The 20,480-nt window shown below is 39.5% G+C and overlaps 1 protein-coding gene across 1 annotated transcript in view; it reads left to right on the forward strand.

Moving 5' to 3' along the window:
• The window catches only part of RP1 (RP1 axonemal microtubule associated), a 323,400-nt gene that overhangs the window by 198,411 nt on the left and 104,509 nt on the right, over positions 1-20,480 (forward strand). The window contains exons 20-24 of the mRNA XM_023184239.3: positions 855-987; positions 1,680-1,831; positions 5,260-5,414; positions 16,429-16,487; positions 16,812-16,856. Coding sequence (XP_023040007.3) covers positions 855-987; positions 1,680-1,831; positions 5,260-5,414; positions 16,429-16,487; positions 16,812-16,856 — 544 coding nt within the window. The remainder of the gene's footprint in view (positions 1-854; positions 988-1,679; positions 1,832-5,259; positions 5,415-16,428; positions 16,488-16,811; positions 16,857-20,480) is intronic.

Genomic DNA, 20,480 nt, shown 5'->3' on the forward strand with positions numbered 1-20,480 from the left:
GCATTCACTTTTTTTTTTTTTTTTGAGACGGAGTCCCACTCTGTCACGCAGGCTGGAGTGCAGTGGTGCTATCTTGGCCCGGGAGGCGGGTTCACGCCATTCTCCTGCCTCAGCCTCCTGAGTAGCTGGTTCTACAGGCACCTGCCACCACGCCCAGCTAATTTTTTTGTGTATTTAGTAGAGACGGGGTTTCACCGTGTTAGCCAGGATGGTCTCGATCTCCTGACCTCGTGATCCACCCTCCTCAGCCTCCCAAAGTGCTGGGATTACAGGCATGAGCCACGGCACCTGGCAAAAGGCATTCACTTTTTTTTTTTCAAGTTCTGATGTATGTCTTGCTTTGGTGACTAATATGAACACAAGATCTCCTTTCGAGTTCTCTGAGATTACTTTTTTTTCAAATCACTATGACAGGTGAAATTGAGAGCTTTGAATTTGCTAGAGTCCATTTCAAATCTTCATGCCTCCATTTTCTTATCTATTAGATTGAAAGAATTTTACAAGTCTGGTTGGTTAAGGTTAAAAGATAATTAAAATAAAACACTTAGCATAATACATGGCAAATAAAAATTGCCTAATAAATAGCTGATGGTACTGCTACTACTGCTACTACTACTACTGCTACTAGTAAGTTGGTGCAAAAGTAATTGTGGTTTTGTCGTTAACAGTAATGGCAAAATGGCAATTACTTTTGCACCAACCTGCTATTTCTACTACTACTAAGAACCGTCACCACTATTACCATCATCAAAGTATGCAGTACATTTTTGAAATCCCTGGGATGCATTTTGAATTCCAAGTTCTTTGAGAAATTGGAGATGACACAATTTGGTCATTTTTTCTTCTAATTCCAGGTGACCATGCAACATACGAAAAGCAAGAAGATCCTAGATTTTGCAGCAAACGTGTGGCTCTCTCGGATTCAGGCAGATGGGGATGTTGTCTGTGAGCTTCCTGTAGTAAAAGGAGGACAAGCTATTTTTCCATGTGTGTTACTAATCTTCAGTAGCATCTATTCCATAGACAAATTGTTTGGTAGTTGCTTAAACTTGCTTCTAAGCTATTTAGTTACAGAATATTTTTCCTGCTTCTAAGAGAGTTGTTTTACTCTTGAGAAGTGACGTTTTTAATGTCACAGCATGAGTTGCTGGTGGATCTTAGATTAAATGTAATCTCAAAATTGTTCTTGTGGCCCAGCTACAGTCACAAAGGCTGAGGCTATGAGAGACAAGAAATGCCATGACTGCGACTCACCTTAGCTTTGCCTGGGGCCAGCTTACCTCCTTGCTTGATTTCTTTCCTCATCAAACCTTACATCATTTTAAACTTTAAACATAATGTACAATAACAGTCACCCTTACCACTAAAATACTAAGCATAAAATGTCCTCTTATGTCATATATAGAAGAACAACCTTTTAAAAAATCTTTTATTTCTCTTTCTGAAAAAGCAATAAACCTTCTGGCCTTTTGTTCATGGTGTAAAAATGCCCATGTATGATTAAAAATAATTGAAGCTCAAAAGTCTCTCAATAGACACAGAAAATCCAGATTAGAAGAATTCTCTTATATGTTTTTCTTTTTTCACTCTAGCCTGAAAACCTGTGGATCTGGGTTCTGTTTATATGGATTTCAAGGTGATGTATTTCCTCTTGTTTTCTCTCCCTGTTGCTTTGCCAGTAGTGAGATATCAGGTTGACGTCCACACTGGGAAGCTGAAGCATGCAGAAACGGAGTCCGAGGTTTTTCTCTGTCTCTTTGGGGAGAGGGGAGACTCTGGCCTCAGACTGCTGTACAAATCTAACATGCAAGTAAAATTTCAAAGAGGACAGGTGAGTCTATACAAATAATTTCCCAGATTCTTAACAATCTCTCTGAAGATGGCCATCTATGATTTAAAATTTAAAAGGTGTTTGGCACTCTTCAAATTTTAGTTTTAAGACATCTTTAACACGTTTTCTTGACCTGACTTTCTAGTGTGCTTTGTTTTGGAAGTTGTTCTTGCAAGACAAATGGGATATACTAAACCAACAGTAAATAATAGAACAAAGAAAATATATTAAAGATTAGTGATTGTGTGAGAAAAAGAAAAAAATGAACTGAAAAGATAAGGAAAATATTTTTGAATGTGCTCTCTCAGGCTGGAAAGATACAAGGCATTATTTTAAAAGATAAGACCATATAAATGTCATTATACTATATTTCATATAATAACACAATGACCTTTAATCTATATAACATCTTGAATGGGGTCAACTGTGTTATTTTCACACCTAAGCCCCTCCTTATTTCCTTTTGTCCTTATGGACAAGCATAAGTCTTTCTATATATTAGATCTTTGAGAAGTTGCAGTAGGATATTGTTAATGTTATTTTGTTGTATATGGAGAGAAAGTACTATTTGAGAGTCTGAAATTAAATTTGGGGATTATGTAATCTAAAGGCATGTTTTTAAGAAAGAAGACTCCTTAAACCAGTTAGAGTGCTGTTTCTCAGACTGTTGTAGTTTGTGAAATATTTTGAAACATTGGATATCTTAAAGCTCACCTATACATTTGTTGCTGTTGATTACACAAAAGCTTTCATCAGAATGAATAGGAAATCTAGTTCTGCTTTGAGTGAGTCTAAAGCAAAATTAGGCCTAACTTTTGCTATCAGGAATGAATTATTAATTTTAAGCAGAAACAAAATTTTAGATACCATGGTATTATTATTTAATATTATGCTAAGTAATCAGTGAAGTGATCTCCTACAGAACCCTGCTGGCTTTACATCAGCCCCAGACTCTTTCACCCTACCACTTGAGGATAAATGACAGAGGCTCCATGTCCCCTGGCTGCCTGCTAGTTGGACGCCAGCATGTATCATTTTGCAGCAGTGCTGCATCATGGGACGTTACCTGCTGAGATTTTGCAAGTCATCTTCATGATTGATCTTCCTCAGTTCATCATTGTGTTTAGCATTTTCCAGACAGTAGGGAGGGTGCGTTATGGACTGAAATTAAAATTGGGTAGGAGATATAGTTGCCATCAGTTTATAAAGAAGAGTACAGTGAAGGCTTAGTGGTATCCATTTTTAAGTTTAGAATCAGAGATGTAACAGTGTTTTTCTTCCCTGGTTCATTTTAGATTTTACATTTTCTGTTATTTTCCTCAGTGCTTGGGATGTAATGGAAATGCCAAATAATTTCAAGAGTTTTGTAGTCAAGAAACTGTGGTAAGAGTCTGAGAGTTTTATTATCAGACTTTGTGCATACCAGCCACATCTCACATCATAAACCACTCATTGGGCTAGTTGTCATTTTCTCTACAAGGTGTCTTAGCACAATAATAAAACGTAGCAATATATGTAACAGACCCAATTTAATTCCGTCTTCAAACCTAAAGTTACTTTAAGATACAAGAAGAGACCAGAAAGCTGACTCAGCCTATCTTTCCAGACCTCAAGGTACTGTAGTTTGGGTTTGTCCCAAAGCTGACTGAGAGACAAAGACTTCAGTGAAGGTAATTTATCTGGGAGATAATCCCAGTAAGCACTTGAGAAGTGAAGGAGGGGGAACAGTGAGGCAGGAAAGGAGAAAAGCAATATAGGGACATTTGTGAGCTGGTTACTATTATGGCTCCCTCTTCTTGCTGAGAGCTTCAGAGAAACTCTGTGAAACATCCCTCAGATGTGTCCCACCAGGGAAAGCCCTCAGACAGAAGCAGGAGACAGGGGATTGAGATAGAAAGTTATGAGTACACCTAAACTGTTTATCAAAGCAGCAGATGCACCTAGAAATGGATCCAGAGGACATGGGATGGGGCATCACTTGCATTTGCTACAACAGGTGACGTGCCTCGTGAACGTCCCTTGTAAAGCCATGCTGAGAATGCAGGATAGTGACAATGAGATGATCCATGCACACATGAGAAGATGCACAAATACTCATCATCTGGTTTACAGAACCGTCATTACTGAACTAGTAATGGTTTTGGTCTGGACTCTACAGGAGGTTTCCATCAACAACATGGAGCCAATAGTTGAGACCCAGGTAGTGTGTCTTCAAATATCAAATCGAAATTCAACCTGGTAACAATGCAGGGAGCTGTTAAGACAGCTCCCCACACAGGCAATACAAGTGATACTAGAGTCACATTTTTTACTATAGAGTGCCAGTAGCTAACAGTCAACTATCATTTCTGGTAATTTTTCAGACTTACTTAAATTCATGATCCTTTCCTCAGATAACTTTAGGACAGTTATTCTCAACAACCATCTACGAGGAAGTAATGTGTGAAGGAGTTCTTTTTATTTTAATCAGTATAGCACTGACTTCAGGTCCTGAATCTCTCTGGAAATGTCAGTGTATTTTTGATATAACAAACTAATTCTATTTAGGAGTCCAGGCTGCTCTTTTACAACAAACCCAAGAATGTGCTCTATTTTCATCTACAGAGGAAGGTGCAGGGGAAGGATGTATTGAAGGTGGGAGGGAGGGAGGGGAGGGAGGAAGGAAGGAAAGAAAATTTGTCCCACGTGTCTCACAGCATATCAGTATTCATAGAAAGGAAATGTGCTGGCCGGGCGCGGTGGCTCAAGCCTGTAATCCCAGCACTTTGGGAGGCCGAGACGGGCGGATCACGAGGTGAGGAGATCCAGACCATCCTGGCTAACACAGTGAAACCCCGTCTCTACTAAAAAATGCAAAAAACTAGCTGGGCGACGTGGCGGGCGCCTGTAGTCCCAGCTACTCGGAAGGCTGAGGCAGGAGAATGGTGCAAACTCGGGAGGCAGAGCTTGCAGTGAGCCGAGATCCGGCCACTGCACTCCAGCCTGGGTGACAGAGCGAGACTCCGTCTCAAAAAAAAAAAAAAAAAAAAAAAAAAAAAGAAAGGAAATGTGCTGTACATTAGCTGCATGGTTGTCAACCTGATGCCCTAATGAACTGCTTCTCAGAGTAGGGGTCTAACATGAGAAAAGTCTTTATGTTGGGATTTCTTTGTTTATTACTCTAGATGCTACTCTAGATGCTACTACAAATGGAGAAAATAAAACTATGAAAGCGAAAAAACAGCCAGAAATATATTCTTGATAGATAAAAAGTAATTTGCTTATTTTTCTTACCATATTGCCCCTTTTGATGCTAACTATAGTAACATTATCTCTTTTAAAGTATTGTGCTGCTTCTGGCAGTCATTGGGCTATTACTATTGCCTGCATTTGCCATGCCTCGGACTCTAGTTATTTCTGTGAGTTTTTTTCTCTGTCTCCCACACCAGATTGATAAATTTCAAGTAGCAGCAGTGTCGCTTGGAAAACTGCAGAAGGTGCTGTTGCGCTGTGAGGCCAGTGACAAATCACAGTACTGGTACTGTGAACAAGTCGTAGTCAGAGAGCCCGGCACCACATCCAAGTCTATCTTCACCTGTCAAAGGTAATGCTGGTCTCCAAGGTACTTCAAAAGAATGTGCTGCACTGTGGATGATGCTGTGTGTGTGTGTGTGTGTGGTGTGTATCTTTTAGGTCACAGATTTGTTTCCTTAACTCAGATTTCACATCATGCATAACTCATTGATTGCTTAAATAATCTTTTGCTAAGCATTGTAAGGAAGGCTTATCTTTAATTTCTTATTACCACAATGTTCTGTGTGTCACAGAAGGACTAAAAGTTTAATACTGGAAATTATTACATAAATAGTGAGAAAATTTGCTTAACTGTTGGTTTCTTTACATTACTAAAATTGTAGTGTTAAAACAGTTTCATAAGGAAATTAAGTGTGGAGAATTTTACAGAGAAGAACTTTCAGAACAGAACGTAAGGAAGACAAACATTAAATTATGGATAAGTTGGACTTTCCTTGAGCCCCTTGAGGGTCAGTCCTGAAAGCAGCTCTCTAAATTCCTGACCTGGCCTTGTACTGCCTAGGCTTGAGACGCAGGTCCCACATATACTTCCTTCTTCAAATCTCCTCATAGAAATCCCACACCTTCTTACTTAAGAAAGTGTCACCTGTTTTTCCAAGAAGCCTGGTTCTCTGGATCTTTACTGAGTCCTGCTATTTCTCAAGAAAATGCTTAGCTGCGGCTAGATGGACAATCATGTTTATTGTTGCTTGGTCTCTCAGTCACAGGAAATAGGCTGGGCCCCAGACTTATGAACTGATTTAAAACCCAATCTGTTGTGGGCATGGGAATGAGAAACTTGGGGTTCCATTTTGAAAATTTGAATCTTCAATATCGAGGGCTGCCCTGTAGCCTCTTTTTCCAAATAGGTAATCAACAGGAAATGAGATAACAAAGTGCAGGCAGAATAGGGAAGAGGGAAATTCAAGGGTCTGGATTTAGCCAAGAAAATTGCAACTTTAAGTACTAAGCAAAAAGTAAAAATAATGAGGCAATTCAACTAAAAGTCCTAAAGGCATGCCACTAAAAACTACAAACACCCAAGATGATTGGAGCTGACTGCGGATGAACAGAAGCGGTGAGATCCACAGTAGCCCTGGTCTTTTTTTCCTTTTAGTCATTAAATTCAGTCAATTCCTTGTTCAGAGTGTCTGCTTAATTCATCCTTTCTTTTCTCTTACTACTCCCTCTGCCCTGATTGATGCCCTTGTTCATCAAGACTAGCTCATCCCCGTCGTCTCCCAATTGTCTTCTGTGTCTTTCTTTCCCAGCCTACCTGCCCACAACTTCCAAGCTAGCTCTTCTATGGTACTAACTAGCATCATTCTGACTTTATCTTTTCTTCTCTCATTTCTACTTTATTTTGAATTTTATTTTTAAATATTTTATTGTATAGCTTTGCCTGAAAATGTTTCAAGAAAAATTGTGGGGGAAAATAATGTTCTAAAAGCTATATTTTAATCACATCACTCCCCTGTTAAAAACCTTCAGTAATCCTCATTGCCTACCACAAAAGCAAAGCAAAACATAACTTCCATTCAAGGCTTTGTAACATCTGACTCTATATTTCCACCTCCAATTTGTTTTTATAGCAGTCCTCTTGCAAGATCTTAGTGAAATTAGACCCCTATATTACCTAAACAAATTCTGTTCCACTCTGCTTCTGTCCCCTGGAGTACTAGTCTTCACTCAGGAGGACCTTTCCTTGGTCTATTCTCCCCGTTATAATCCTATCCATCCTCAAGTTCCAATTCCAATTTGGCCTGTAGTATGACTTAATTGACCAAACTACAAATATTTTTTCTCTTCTCTCAATGTGGACTCAGAACTTAGCACAGCACAGGCACCCCCATCTGATGAGTAACACGTAGCACTGAAGAGGACTTGGGTGTCATTTCCCAGCCTGCTCCCACCTGCAGCACACAGGCATCTCTGGGGCACTGGTGGCAGCTCTGTTTTATTCCCTGCATCAGAAGAGGTAGAGTGTGCTTCATCCAGGACTTTCATCTTATGTTCTGATATACTTTGTCACATTAACTTAGCTGATTTCTTTTAAATATGAAATCTCCTGGTGGATAATTTAGATACATTCACTGCCACTGTCCATGTCTACACATACATTTCACATCATCACCCATCATTTATTGCACTACCTTACTTTTTTTTTTTTTTTTTTGAGATGGAGTCTTGCTATGTCATACAGGCTGGAGTGCAGTGACTCGATCTCAGCTCACTGCAACCTTCACCCCCTGGGTTGAAGCAATTCTCCTGCCTCATGCTCCCAAGTAGCTGGGATTACAGGTGTGTACCACCACGCCTGGCTAACTTTTGTGTTTTTAGTCGAGGTAGGGTTTCACCATGTTGGCCAGGCTGGTCTCCAACTCCTGACCTCAGGCAATCCACCTGCCTTAACCTCCCAAAGTGCTGGATTACAGACATGAGTCACTGCACCTGGCCCCTGCACTACCTTACTTCTTGTTTGTGCTGTGCTACTATGGCCTCCTTTGGAAGGAAGGAACATAAGTGATAGCTTAATTATTACAATTTCAACGGGTTGTATCTGAAAGAATTTTAGTTACAAAATATATTGAACAATCACAAATAATGTAACAGATATAAAATATTAAATGCTAATATTTAATACCCAGCTCATAGTAGGTCCTAAATAAATGGTGGCTAGTGCTCATTCATATAATACCCTGATGAAGAAAGTAAGTTGCAAAAATAATTCCTTTCTACTATGTAGCTATAAAGAGATGGGACAGGTCCTACTTCCTTACTTCTTAAAGAAGCAGAAGAGTGTGGCACCAGGAATAGAACTTGTGGCACAGCAGGTTTCTTTCTACTGCAGAAAAAGACTATTCTGAAGCCACTTACAGTTACTTCTGTGCTCCCAGAGCCTTTTCTGTGCATATGAGCTCAAGGTCAGTGTCCACGGAGCCTGGAAGGCTGTTCTGAGGGGAAAGGAGACCCGTGGGTGCACACAGGAGCTGAACTGGACAGTCCTGGCGGGGGAGCTGGGTAGGGTATGATGCTGGGCATGTTCATTGTGGCTAGTTCGTTCTGTGGTGCAGGCATCCAAAATGCTCAGGTGCACATCACAGAAGGGAAAAGGAAAGAAAATCTCGTTCATGCTCCTTGGAGCTTCCTCAGAGAACAAGAATTTACAGCACAGCTGAATTAGGGCAGAGAGAAAGACCACCGAGTGCTTGTTCCTTTTGTGGGCTCAGGGCAAATGCTTAGGTGAGACACAAAGCAAAGCCGCGGGAGGAGACTGCTTCTGTGCATCACAGAGGCTGCCTGCGAGTGTGCCCATCCTCCTTTCCTTTTTCCCTCTTCAATTGAACACCCACGTCCTTATGGCTTTATTTTATTTCTATGCCTGAAGGTATTATTTTTCTGTCTTTTGTACATTGAATATAGATAGGGGTATACATCACTGAATTTCTACCATTTACACTGCAGGCTTGGCTATTTGAGGTTTGCAGCAAACAAAATTTGTATTTGAATAAGGCAGACATTCAACTGACTTTATGAATCAATGCAAATATTTTTATTTAGTATTTGTATTAGCTTCCTGTGGCTGCCGTAACAAATTGCCACAGACTTCATTGCATTGAACAACTGAAATATATCCTTTTGCAGTTCCTGGAGGCCAGTGATCCACAACCCAGGTGTCATCGGGGCCTCACTGTCTCGGAAGGCCTGGGAAACAGTCCTTCCTCGCCCTCCCCACTTCTGCTGGGTGCTGACTGTCCTTGGGTTTCCTTGGCTTGCAGCTGCATCACTCCAGCCTCTGCTCCATTGTCACATGGCTGTCTTCCTTTTGTGTGTCTGTGTCTCTGTGTTTCTTATCTTTTTTTAAAGACACTGTCGTCGTTGGTCTAGGCCCATCCTACTCCATTATGGCCTCATCTTTACTAATTACGTCTGCACAAATCCTGTTTCCAAACAAGGTCATGTTCTGAGGTTCTAGGTGGCCACGAATTTTGGAGGAACACTATTTAACCCAGTATACTTTTTGAGTGGATTCTGTAATGTACTGTTTAGCATTAAATTAGGGAATCTCCAGATTTTTCTGTGTTAACAAACTTGAACTATTGTGTATGCATGTGTATGTGTGAGTCCGGACTTTAATGTGAAATTATTAAAAATAAGTTAGCATCTATCTTTTAATAGAAACAATACCATTCACAATATTTATTTGATAACCTGCTTGACCTGAGAGGGTCTGGAAACAAGGAGCATCAAAAGCCTCTCAATGCTGCCTTCCATAACTCCTGACTGGTTTGGGAAATGATATTGACACGAGCTTGCAGAAGCAAAGTTATTTGAAATAAAGGCCATATCTAGGGAAATTCTAAATAGAAGGAGAATTTATAAATGCAGAAATCAATCAGTTAAATGCAAATAACTACAAAGAATGACCAACATGGAGAAACCCTGTCTCTACTAAAAATACAAAATTAGCCAGGCGTGGTGGTGAATGCCTGTAATCCCAGCTACTCAGAAGGCTGGGCAGGAGAATTGCTTGAACCCAGGAGGTAGAGGTAGTGGTGAGCTCATAGTGCACCATTACACTCCAGCCTGGGCAACAAGAGCAAAAACTCTGTCTCAAAAACAAATAAATGAATAAAACGATCTAACTTGACTTGTCAAGGCAAGACAGCATGACCAGCTTTGTTCTCTCAAAACCAAATTGTGGTCAGATAGGTGGAGTGACCCTGAGGCACATTCACCTGAGGAATAAGGATGTGATGCTGCACAGGTTCCTTAGAGTTGACATTGCAGCTAACACCTTTAAAGTGTTCCTGTCTCATTTCTATTCAGGATTCTTGGCTTTTTAAATTTTATTTATTTATTTATTTATTTATTTATTTATTTATTTATTTATTTATTTATTTTGAGAAAGGTTGAGATTATCTCCTTTGTGCAAAGTATAAGAAAAGAAGACTTTAAAAGCTTTCCACTATAGATAGAATAGACTATCAGCAAATCCTGAATACCTCTGGTAGGTGGAATGCCACTTCCACTCCAGACCCACACCCTTTTCATAGTCCTCAGCACCTTCTTACTAATTGTTGAAAAAAAGAGTCTGTTGTTCCACCGAAACAATTGTGGGCCCCGTGCAGGCAGGTGAGACAGACCTTTGGACAAGGCAAATTAAAGGCCTTCCTTTCCTTTCATTCTTGAGATCACACTCTAGGGGAACCTCTGCAGCCAAAAGCTGGCCTTGGCCACACAGCAGGCCTACAGCTCAGCCAGGGCCTGGCAGACAGGTTCTTCTCTGCTCCTTACAGGCCTTCACTGTGTTCTCAGCTGGTGCTCTTGGATCTGAGTTTACCTAACTCTTGGCCATTCCCTGGTGCCTGGAGTCCTGTAGGCTTTCATGTGTATATTTACCGGTAAGTTGACAAAAGATGTGTCACCTCTGCCAGGAGATATTTCCTGAAGCCACAGGTTGGGAAACTCATTTTCCTGTACACGTTTCACAAGGCATGTGACATTAACTCAGCACTTACTACATTAAATTATATGTGTGTGTTTATGTGTCTATCCTACTTCTCCAGCTCAGTACACTTTTCCCCAAGGTTGGCCTGATGGCTTATATTTTTGCTTTCAGCTCCTATCATTGTTTTTGAAATATAATAGGTTAAATTTACATGTGTAATAAATTCAACCAAAATGCATGCATTAATCAAGACACTATAAGCCCAAAGGGAAATCATATTAAAAGACAGATTTGGAATTAGAACATAAAATTTAAAAGGTTTAATTGTATCTTAACCTCACTAAGACATATATAAACGAAATTGTCACTTAATACCCATTTTTAAGTGTTAATGACAACAAAAAGCCAAAGAGTGATTCTTAGAATTAGCATGAGTTAAAAAACAAAACAAACAAACAAAAAAAGGTGTCCCACTGGTACAGATTTTTTTTTTTTTTTTTTTGAGACAGAGTCTTGCTCTTCCCCCTAGGCTGGAGTGCAGTGGCGCAATCTCAGCTCACTGCAAGCTCTGCCTCCCGGGTTCACGCCATTCTCCTGCCTCAGCCTCCCAGTAGCTGGGACTACAGGCGCCTGCCACCACGCCTGGCTAATTTTTTGTATTTTTAGTAGAGACAGGGTTTCACTGTGTTAGCCAGGATGGTCTCGATCTCCTGACCTCATGATCCGCCCGCCTCAGCCTCCCAAAGTGCTGGGATTACAGGCGTGAGCCACAGTGGCTGGCCACTGGTATAGATTTTTAAGCAAAATGCAGTTTACTTGTCTCAGGATCGCACTCTTGAAAAACTGAAGTGGCTAGTTGACCAACCACACCGCAAGGGGCTCCACCTTGACGGCCTGGCAGAGAGCTGCGTTTCTGCTGCTCTGTCACTGCAGCCTCACATACCAGCAGGGCCGCATCTCCATGCGTGAGATTCTTACGTGGAAGCAAGGCTGATAATCACCCCTCTACCATCCCATCATTATTATTCACAAAGCATTCTCCTTGCTTAATTGCCTTGTGGCAACTCTGGCGGTTATTCCATGAAAAGCAAACATGAGGCACTTGCTCTTAGGAGGTTGTAATCAAGACCTTCGGTGTCCACAGGACAAATACACAGAACATGATAGGTACTCAGAAAGTGTGTGCTAAATTAGTGAATTAGTGAGTAAATCATGAGCTGAGCCTTATACAGAACAGGGCTGAGTATATCATTTGTGGAGAGGGTCAGGAAAAGAAGCAGGGGCAGCCCTGTTTGAATAGCATCCTTCTTCTGCGTAAGTATAGTTGGCAAGAGAACTTTTACACCTAGGCCAGCTCTGCCTGAAGGTGTTAGTGTGTGGTGAATTAAAAATGAATTATCCCCCTACCTTGGCCATTTACCTTTCTAGGGTTTTCTTCCAATTCTCCTGAGTAGAGTACGTTTTGCTTCTGTCCCTAGACATTCTCCAGGGATATTAGTCTTTTCCCTCATTTGTTTTAGCTCATTTTGTTCTTTCTTCTGCTTATTGAAATTCATATCCCTCAAGGCCCCGGACAAAATGTTATCCATGCCATGAAGCTTTCTCTGCTTGTCAGCCAGAACTGTGTTCATCCTTACCGTCTTTAAATTCCTCCAGCACTTGACTTAGACCTTTGTGCAATTCTTGCCAAACAGTGCACTGCCATTGTTTGTGAACGTATTTGTCTCACATACCAGATGATATGCTTCTTAAGGGTAGGGTCTCATAAATTTCTCTTTATTTTCCAGTATGGTTTCTTGTACCGAGTAAGGATTTAGCAAATATTTATAGATAGGAATGGGGAAGGGAAGGAAGGAGGGAGGGGGTAAGGACGATGGATGGAAAACATAATGGAATCCCAAGTTGGAAGAAACCTTAGAGGTCACCTAATCTTTGCATGAGTTCCCTCTGTAACATACTCAGATGTCTCATTACAAATAATTTATGCATTTATTTATTTTCAAAATAATTCAGCCTGTCTACAAATGGTTTTATTTTCCCTTTCTGGGAAAAGCGGGGGTGGGAAGGGTGAGGGGAGATGATGAATGATATAGATAAAAAAGATGTTGAAATTTTGATAAAGTACAGAAATGTAAAATACAATTTTTATAGGGAGGAGGGAATAATAAAAATTATCATGAGGCAGTGAGCAATCATTTAACTTTACTGATTTTTTTTTTTTTTTTCCTGAAAGAGGCCACTATTAATCATTTCTTGCTATTCTGAGCATGTATTTGTGCTGCTGCAGATTTCTGTGCTCTTCTTTGTCAGTTTGTGCCATTCCTTGGTGCGAAAGTGACAAGTAGTGATGGTGGGAACCTGACAGAATGAGGTGCAGCAATGAGTCTTGTTCATTTTTTTGGGATGGGGGTGGAAACGTAGAATCTTCAAATATTTCTTCTGCCATTTTCAATGTGAATGTGTGACAAATATAAAATATATCTCAGACTAAATATAATCTGTACTACTCTTTACCTTGTTATGCATCTTCCCCCGGCAAAACACCCTACATGTTTTAAGGCAGCAGCACCCCAACACATTCCACAGTTGTCTACTCTAATCTTAAAAGACTAAGAGAATTTTTGCCCCGTCTTTGTGTTTCCTAACTAGGCCAGTGAAAGGGAGCTCCCTGGTGACTGAGGGGTTTAGGCATTCTTTAGCTGATGGCTGCAGAGAATGGATTGTGTTCTTGCTCAAGCAACCTTCTCCTGCTTGCTTTTTATTCCACTCCTTTAATATCATCACTGCACCTCTCAAGCCATACTGCTGCAATTCTCCCATCTGTTCACTGGCTTTGGGGAAATTTTCTTGTCCTAATGCAAAACCTTGCTTCACTATCCAAGGCCTACTGTTTTATGGCACATCTGAGAAAAGTAGGGTGGTTGTTGGTTGACTGGCAGTCACCCCAAATATATTTTCTGTAACACCAACTGTGTACAAGGCACTGTGTTTGGCAGTCAGAAAATGCAGTAGTAACGACTACACTGTAATACATTTATGTATGTTTAATTCTGTATCCTTTGTGTAGCTACAATTATTCATAATTTACAAATGAGGAAATTGAGGGTTACACAGATTAAGAATATGGGTCAAGGTTGCACAAGCAGTAGATGTTGAAGCCAGGTTTTGAAACAAGGCAATCTGACTCTACTTGAAATTTAACATCTGTATTCTTTTGTCTTTCTTTCTTTCTTTCTTTCTTTTTTTTTTTGAGATGGAGTCTTGCTCTGTCACCCAGGCTGGAGTGCAGTGGAGCGATCTCAGCCCACTACAACCTCTGCCTCCCAGGTTCAAGTGATTCTCCTGCCTCAGCCTCCTGAGTAGCTGGGATTACAGGTGTGCGCCACCATGCCTGGCCAATTTTTGTATTTTTAGTAGCGATGGGCTTTCACCATATTGGCCAGGCTGGTCTTGAACTCCTGACCTCAGGTGATCCACTCGCCTCGGCCTCCCAAAGTGCTGGGATTACAGGTGCGAGCCACTGCGCTGGGCCCTGAAGTCTGTATTTTTAAACATGAAGCTGACTGCCTTTATTCAGGCATATAAAGTAAACTCTTTACATATATAACAATGTAACTGGAAAGATGGGATACATAAACCAAAACATAACTAATAAAGTAAGATTGCATAATTAGGGGCTGACTAAATGTGTAAAATATATTGTATGTGTGTTATTAGGTTCCAGAGGAGGAAAGACCACTGTGAGCTAAAGTGGTCAGAAGGAAATGGGATTTCTCTTAGCTCTGGAAAAATGGAGAGATGAGCAATCGTGACAGCTGGGTAGGACTGCGAGCTCACAGTTCGCCTTTATACCCCACACCTTCCCATTATCTGCTGATTGCAAGGCTAGTTTGGTGGCATCAGTCCTACAGCTCAGACTCTAAGTTCCTTGACATTGTCAGATCCTTGAGTAACCCACACACAACCCCTGCCCCTACCCCATCTTGTCCAGCAGCCTCCTGTGCGTCAGCCTCGTGGAATCCCATTGGACTCTGTACCTTTGTCAGTGCTGTTGTCTCCCTCTACGGTGCCCTTCCTGACCTACTTATTGTCCAGCCTTCAGCTCTAGTATCACCTCTTTGTTGAATTTGTTTGTTCTTCATTCCTTTGCACTTCCCCATTCCTGCCATTCAGTTGGTCAGTCTCTTTCTTCTCCTATAACATCTGTATTTAAGTCACTCATCACACTTTGTTACATTTCTACTTTACATATCTGTTTTCTTCTGTTTTACAGTGGAAGCTCCTCAGGTCAGGTTTCTTCTCTCTTTTGTTTTTCTTGTAGCTCCAGCACTTAGGAAAATGCAAGCACATACAAGGCACTTTCTAAGTATCTATTAAATGGATAGATGGAAGGATGGAAGTAATGAGAGTATGCGTGTGTGGGATAGCAATAACCATGTTTTTTGTGGGTAATAATAAAATTGATATACCATGTAATACTACAAAAAAAAAAAAATGCTTGTACATGACTTTTCGTTTCAGCTTCACAACACTGCTATGAGGCAGGTAATTTAGTCGAAGAAAGTAAGCTTCAGGAGGGTAAGATCACAAAGCCAGTAAATGGCAAGGCTGGTTTTCTGACCTTTTCTTCAAAAAGGGAGCTTATAACGCTAAAGTTTACCTGGTTTAGGGGGAAGCTGCCCGGAGGATCAGCTATTAGCTCACCCGAAGCACGTTTTCCAACATGATAATATTTCACCAACTTTTATGGTTATATTCTTTTTTTTTTTTAATGAGATGGAGTCTCACTCTGTTGCCCAGGCTGGAGTGCAGTGGCATGATCTCAGCTCACTGCAAGCTCCACCTCCCAGGTTCATTCTATTCTCCTGCCTCAGCCTCCCAAGTAGCTGGGACTATAGGCGCCCACCACCATGCCCGGCTAATTTTTTGTATTTTTAGTATACGGGGTTTCACCATGTTAGCCAGGATGGTCTTGATCTCCTGACCTTGTAATCTGCCCACCGTGGCCTCTCAAAGTGCTGGGATTATAGGCGTGAGCCACCACGCTTGGCCAATGGTAATATTCTTTTTGCAAACACTGAGGAAGAGATTTTAGAGGAAGTCAGGTGAAAGCAAGACAGAAACTCTCTTAGAGGAAATATTAAAATAGGGAGTCTATTTTTCTGTGCCAAGTTTCCCTGTAACCAATGTGCAGGCCATGTTTTCTAGGCTGGCCCAGGTACCATGCTCAAAATCTGAAACCCGCCCTTGCCCTTTGCTCCAGCTTGGTACTGGGAGTGCTCTGCTGGAGGCCCATTTGCTTTTACAGGTGATAGTGATAGAGGACTGACAAACCTGGAGAGGTGGGTGGTTAGCAGGGTTAGCAACGTATATATTTCGTTCTTCAAGCCAGAGGTATGATACCATTCTTAGTGCTATGATGAGTATGTAATAGGATGGATTGTGTTTGACTATACAAAAAGCAATTTTATAGTTAACATTTAGTGTGCAAAATTAATGCAGAATCAGCCTCATTTTAAAATTGAGAAAATCAGAAATTAATTTTCTCTCTATTTTCTCCTCTCTCTTTCTTTCTCTCTCTCTTTTTCCTCAGATGGCTTCCTTTCATGTCTCAGGGCATAATTCATTCAGAAATTGAACTTTATCTTCAAGGTGAGGATTACTGAAACCATCGGTAGAAGAAAGTACAAGATGATTTTGTTACATCTGGACATCATGGAACACTATTCCCCGGTTTTCCTCAGAACAGCGCCTTTGATCATTTGTCTTTTATTGTTGGATTTATAGTATTCCTCACAGTGAAATAAAAACATATGTAAATCTGTGTCTTAGAAATGTTACATGCCCTACTTGAAGTTAAAAATCAACGTAAGGATTTGCCGCTGTTAAAGAGTTAAACTCATGTTTCTTCTTTTCCCACTTACGATGTCATCAGACAGATCTATTATTAACTGCACTTCACTTTTATTTTTGCAGAAATGCAAATAAACCATCAACCTAAAATACAAGAGGAAGCAAATGGTAAATGTTGTTGCCACTTTTCATCTTTTAATCATCTGAAATAATCCATTTCTGTTTCAAGATTACCAACCTCACACACTTTTTATCGTACATTCTTATTGAGTTTAACTGTTGATTGAAAAATACTTAAAATGAATACAGGAATAAGCATTAAAGTATAGTTGATTTATAAAAAATTAACAGCAACTTTAGGCCCAAATGCTTTTTTCCTTAATGCTTCTCTTCAATAATTTAAATATATGGGGAAAATAATTATTTTCTGAATGGTTAAATTATATTAACTTCTTTTAATTGTACTTTTTAAAAAACTTATTTGCATATTGGTTTCTTAGTTTTCTTTAAAAGTTTTTATAATTATCTTTTTCTATTAGATCCTCTTCAAATCGATCTGCAATTATAGTATTAATATGTTACATTTTTAAAGTTGATCTGAATGAAATGGATAAATACTGTTTACTAGTATGCATACCAGGTTACCATATCTCTATGTTTTCAAAAGTGGATATACTTTCTACAGTGGTTTGAAACTAGGCAAAGGTTAGTGCTAACATTATTTTATTCATGAAATCCTATAATGATGAAGATGGCTACTGAGACATAAACAGTTCAAGCTTAAACTAGCATTCTTATCTATTTATATTAGGAACTGTGTTTCAGCTTAGTTTTTGTTGTTTATTTGGTAAGGAAAAGTCTGTTCATGTGTCAGATTCTTAGTATGGTCATAATTTTACTAATGTCCCAGAATTTCTTAATAATTTTAAAGGACCTCAAGAGGTCTGTGTCTTACAATAAACCATCAAGTAATAAGGCTTGAAATTATATTCTAAGTAGAAAAATTATCCATTAATACCAGACCTTGGTGGGGCATATGTGGGTAATAAAGGCTAATAGTTTTAAAATGAAGGTTATAATTAAGGCTGAAAATATCAGAAGTCCTTTGTCAATAATGTAAGCCATGTAATCAACATCAGTGATGTCAAACATGAAGTTGCAATGTACAGGGAAGGTGCTGACCTAGGACTTTGTTAGATATACTTCATCAAATTTCATTAAAATAAGTTATTTTAAAATGCTTGCTTGTAATTAATTATTTCTGTTGTCTTATTTTATGGCCTCATTAAAATGTATATTTTTTATAGTTCAAAAGTGGATTAGTCAAAGACTAAATGAGTTTAGTTTGTTCATGATACACTGTCATTGTTTGTGAATGGTTCTGTCTTATTTCATTTTTAAATTCTAAATAATGTGACCTTTAATATTTCTTGGGATATGATTCTGGAAATACATTAGTGATCTCATAGTTATGTGAATGAGCTAATTTATGGTGTGGAAAGAACCTTGAAATGTTAAGCAGTCTAATCTATTGAGGCAGTGTTACATTGTGATTAAGAATGTTGAAAAGCAAACATGAGTCTTAGATTTTGAAAGTATATGAAGCACATGTATGTCATTTATGCCTTTCTATGTAGCTTTGGGGGAAGAAAGTAGACCAAAATGCTATCTAAATTTAAAGGAGAAAAGGAAAAAGGACCCAACTAAGTTTATTTTACTTTCATTTTGAGGTGATCAACACTAAGTACAATTATGCACCATTACTAACTCCTAGCCATGTTTAATTAATTCCCACAATCATCTAGGACATGTTTTCTAAACTTTGACACCTTATAATCTTAAATATTTATAATTCATATAGGTAAAATCATTCTTCATAGCAAAACTAACTACATTACTGAGTTAGACTGAACTTGGTTGTGAGAGAATATTTTCAGTATCCATTGCTGGATTGAGTTTCTTCATTGTTATCAGTGCCTTTGGCATATTGCTCTTATATCCAGCCACTATGCTAAACCCCTTCATTAATTCCAATAAATTTATATTAATTATATAATAAAAAATAAATTTAAATTCTATTTCTAGAAGTTTTTTCAAGATACAATTTGAATGATCTATGAAGACCATATCATATGTGAATTACAACACCTTTTCTTATCCTAATATGCTGTCTAGGTCCCTGGTACAATGTGGAATAGAAGCAGTGATAGTAACATTAATAGTGAATGCGTATATTATTTGCTGTGTAGTCTAAGTGTTCCAGAAAAATTTGTGTATTTCATCCTCCAGTAACCCTATGGGGTAGGTTGTATCATTATTCTACTTCACAGGTGATGAAACTAAAGGACAGAGAAGTTTTTATAACTTGCCTAAAGTCACACAAACAGATTTAGAATTTGAATGCAAGCGGTTTGACTTTAGGGACTGTACTGTTCTTGCTTTAGAGGGACTGATTTTCACTGCCCACTGCCCCCAGTCACCTAAAAATGGGTGCGTGAGAGAGTATTTATCTTCTGTATCTTTGGATTTATCTTGTTGTGTTATTTTTTAACATATTAAGCTACATTTAGCTTTTAGCCTTGTTTCAAATCCGAGTGAAAGGATGTTTTTAATTGTCAGGGGAGATTATTATTGTTATTATATTTCATATTACTCTTTTCTCAACCAAAACCTTTGTGGGCACAGGTTGGGTTTTTGATAAGCTCCTTTTACTACCCCTTATTTGGAGCCCAACCTTTTGCTAAGGGTGTATCCCCGTTTGGCTTACTTCAAAAGTCTCAGGTCCAGCTCCCACCCTTGCGTGGCCATTGCCACTCATTCTCCTGGATTGGAGTGTTGGCATCCATCACACCTGCAGTCCTCGCCTTCTTGTTTGCTGAGTGCTCTCCACTCACTTTCAGCTAGTGGCACCTTTTATTATTAATATGCAGTGGATAATTTTTCTTACTTCCTTGAGATTAGAATAATGTACTAAAAACAATTTTTTTGTGTGTGATTTATCCAGAATCTCATTGTATTATAGTGAGATGGCTTTAAAAATACCATCTCAGGGCCAGGTGCAGTGGCTCATACCTGTAATCCCAGCACTTTGGGAGGCTGAGGTGGCTGGATCACTTGAGGTCAGGAGTTTGAGACCAGCCTGGCCAACATGGTGAAACCCAGTCTCTACTAAAAATACAATAATTGGCTGAGCGTGGTAGTGCATGCCTGTAATCCCAGCTACTCGGGAGGCTGAGGCAGAAGAATTGCTTGAATCCAGGTTTCGGAGGTTGCAGTGAACCTAGATGGCACCACTGCACTCCAGCCAGGGCAACAGAGCAAGACCCTGTCTCAAAAAACTAAATAAATAAAATACTATCTCAGGAAACTATGGCTTGGAAGTGTAAGAACCTTGTCATCAGCCAAGCAGTTAGTAAATGAAAGAACTGATATTGGAACGTAGCTCTTAACCATTATACAAAACTGCTTGATTTTAATGACTCAGCTTCCTACATGTACTCAAGGATTTCTGACTTCAGGGATTTGAAAATTCTTGGAGCACTTATTTATTTATAGGCAATGCCAACTCTTTGTAGTATCATTAACAATTTGGTGGATTATGTGTGGTAAAGTTTATTAAAATATTTTCTCTCTCCTCTCAATTCTATTGCCTGTACATGCTTGGCTGGCCTCACTGCCCAAATAGTGTCTGCTCAAAGAAAGAAAATTAAATTTAATGATTAGTCTCAGTTAAACATGATTAAGAACATAAAATATTCTATCACATCATCATGCATTCTGAGTCAACTATAG

Source organism: Piliocolobus tephrosceles, chromosome 7, assembly GCF_002776525.5.
Source record: "Piliocolobus tephrosceles isolate RC106 chromosome 7, ASM277652v3, whole genome shotgun sequence".
In the NCBI taxonomy this organism is placed as follows: Eukaryota; Metazoa; Chordata; class Mammalia; order Primates; family Cercopithecidae; genus Piliocolobus; species Piliocolobus tephrosceles.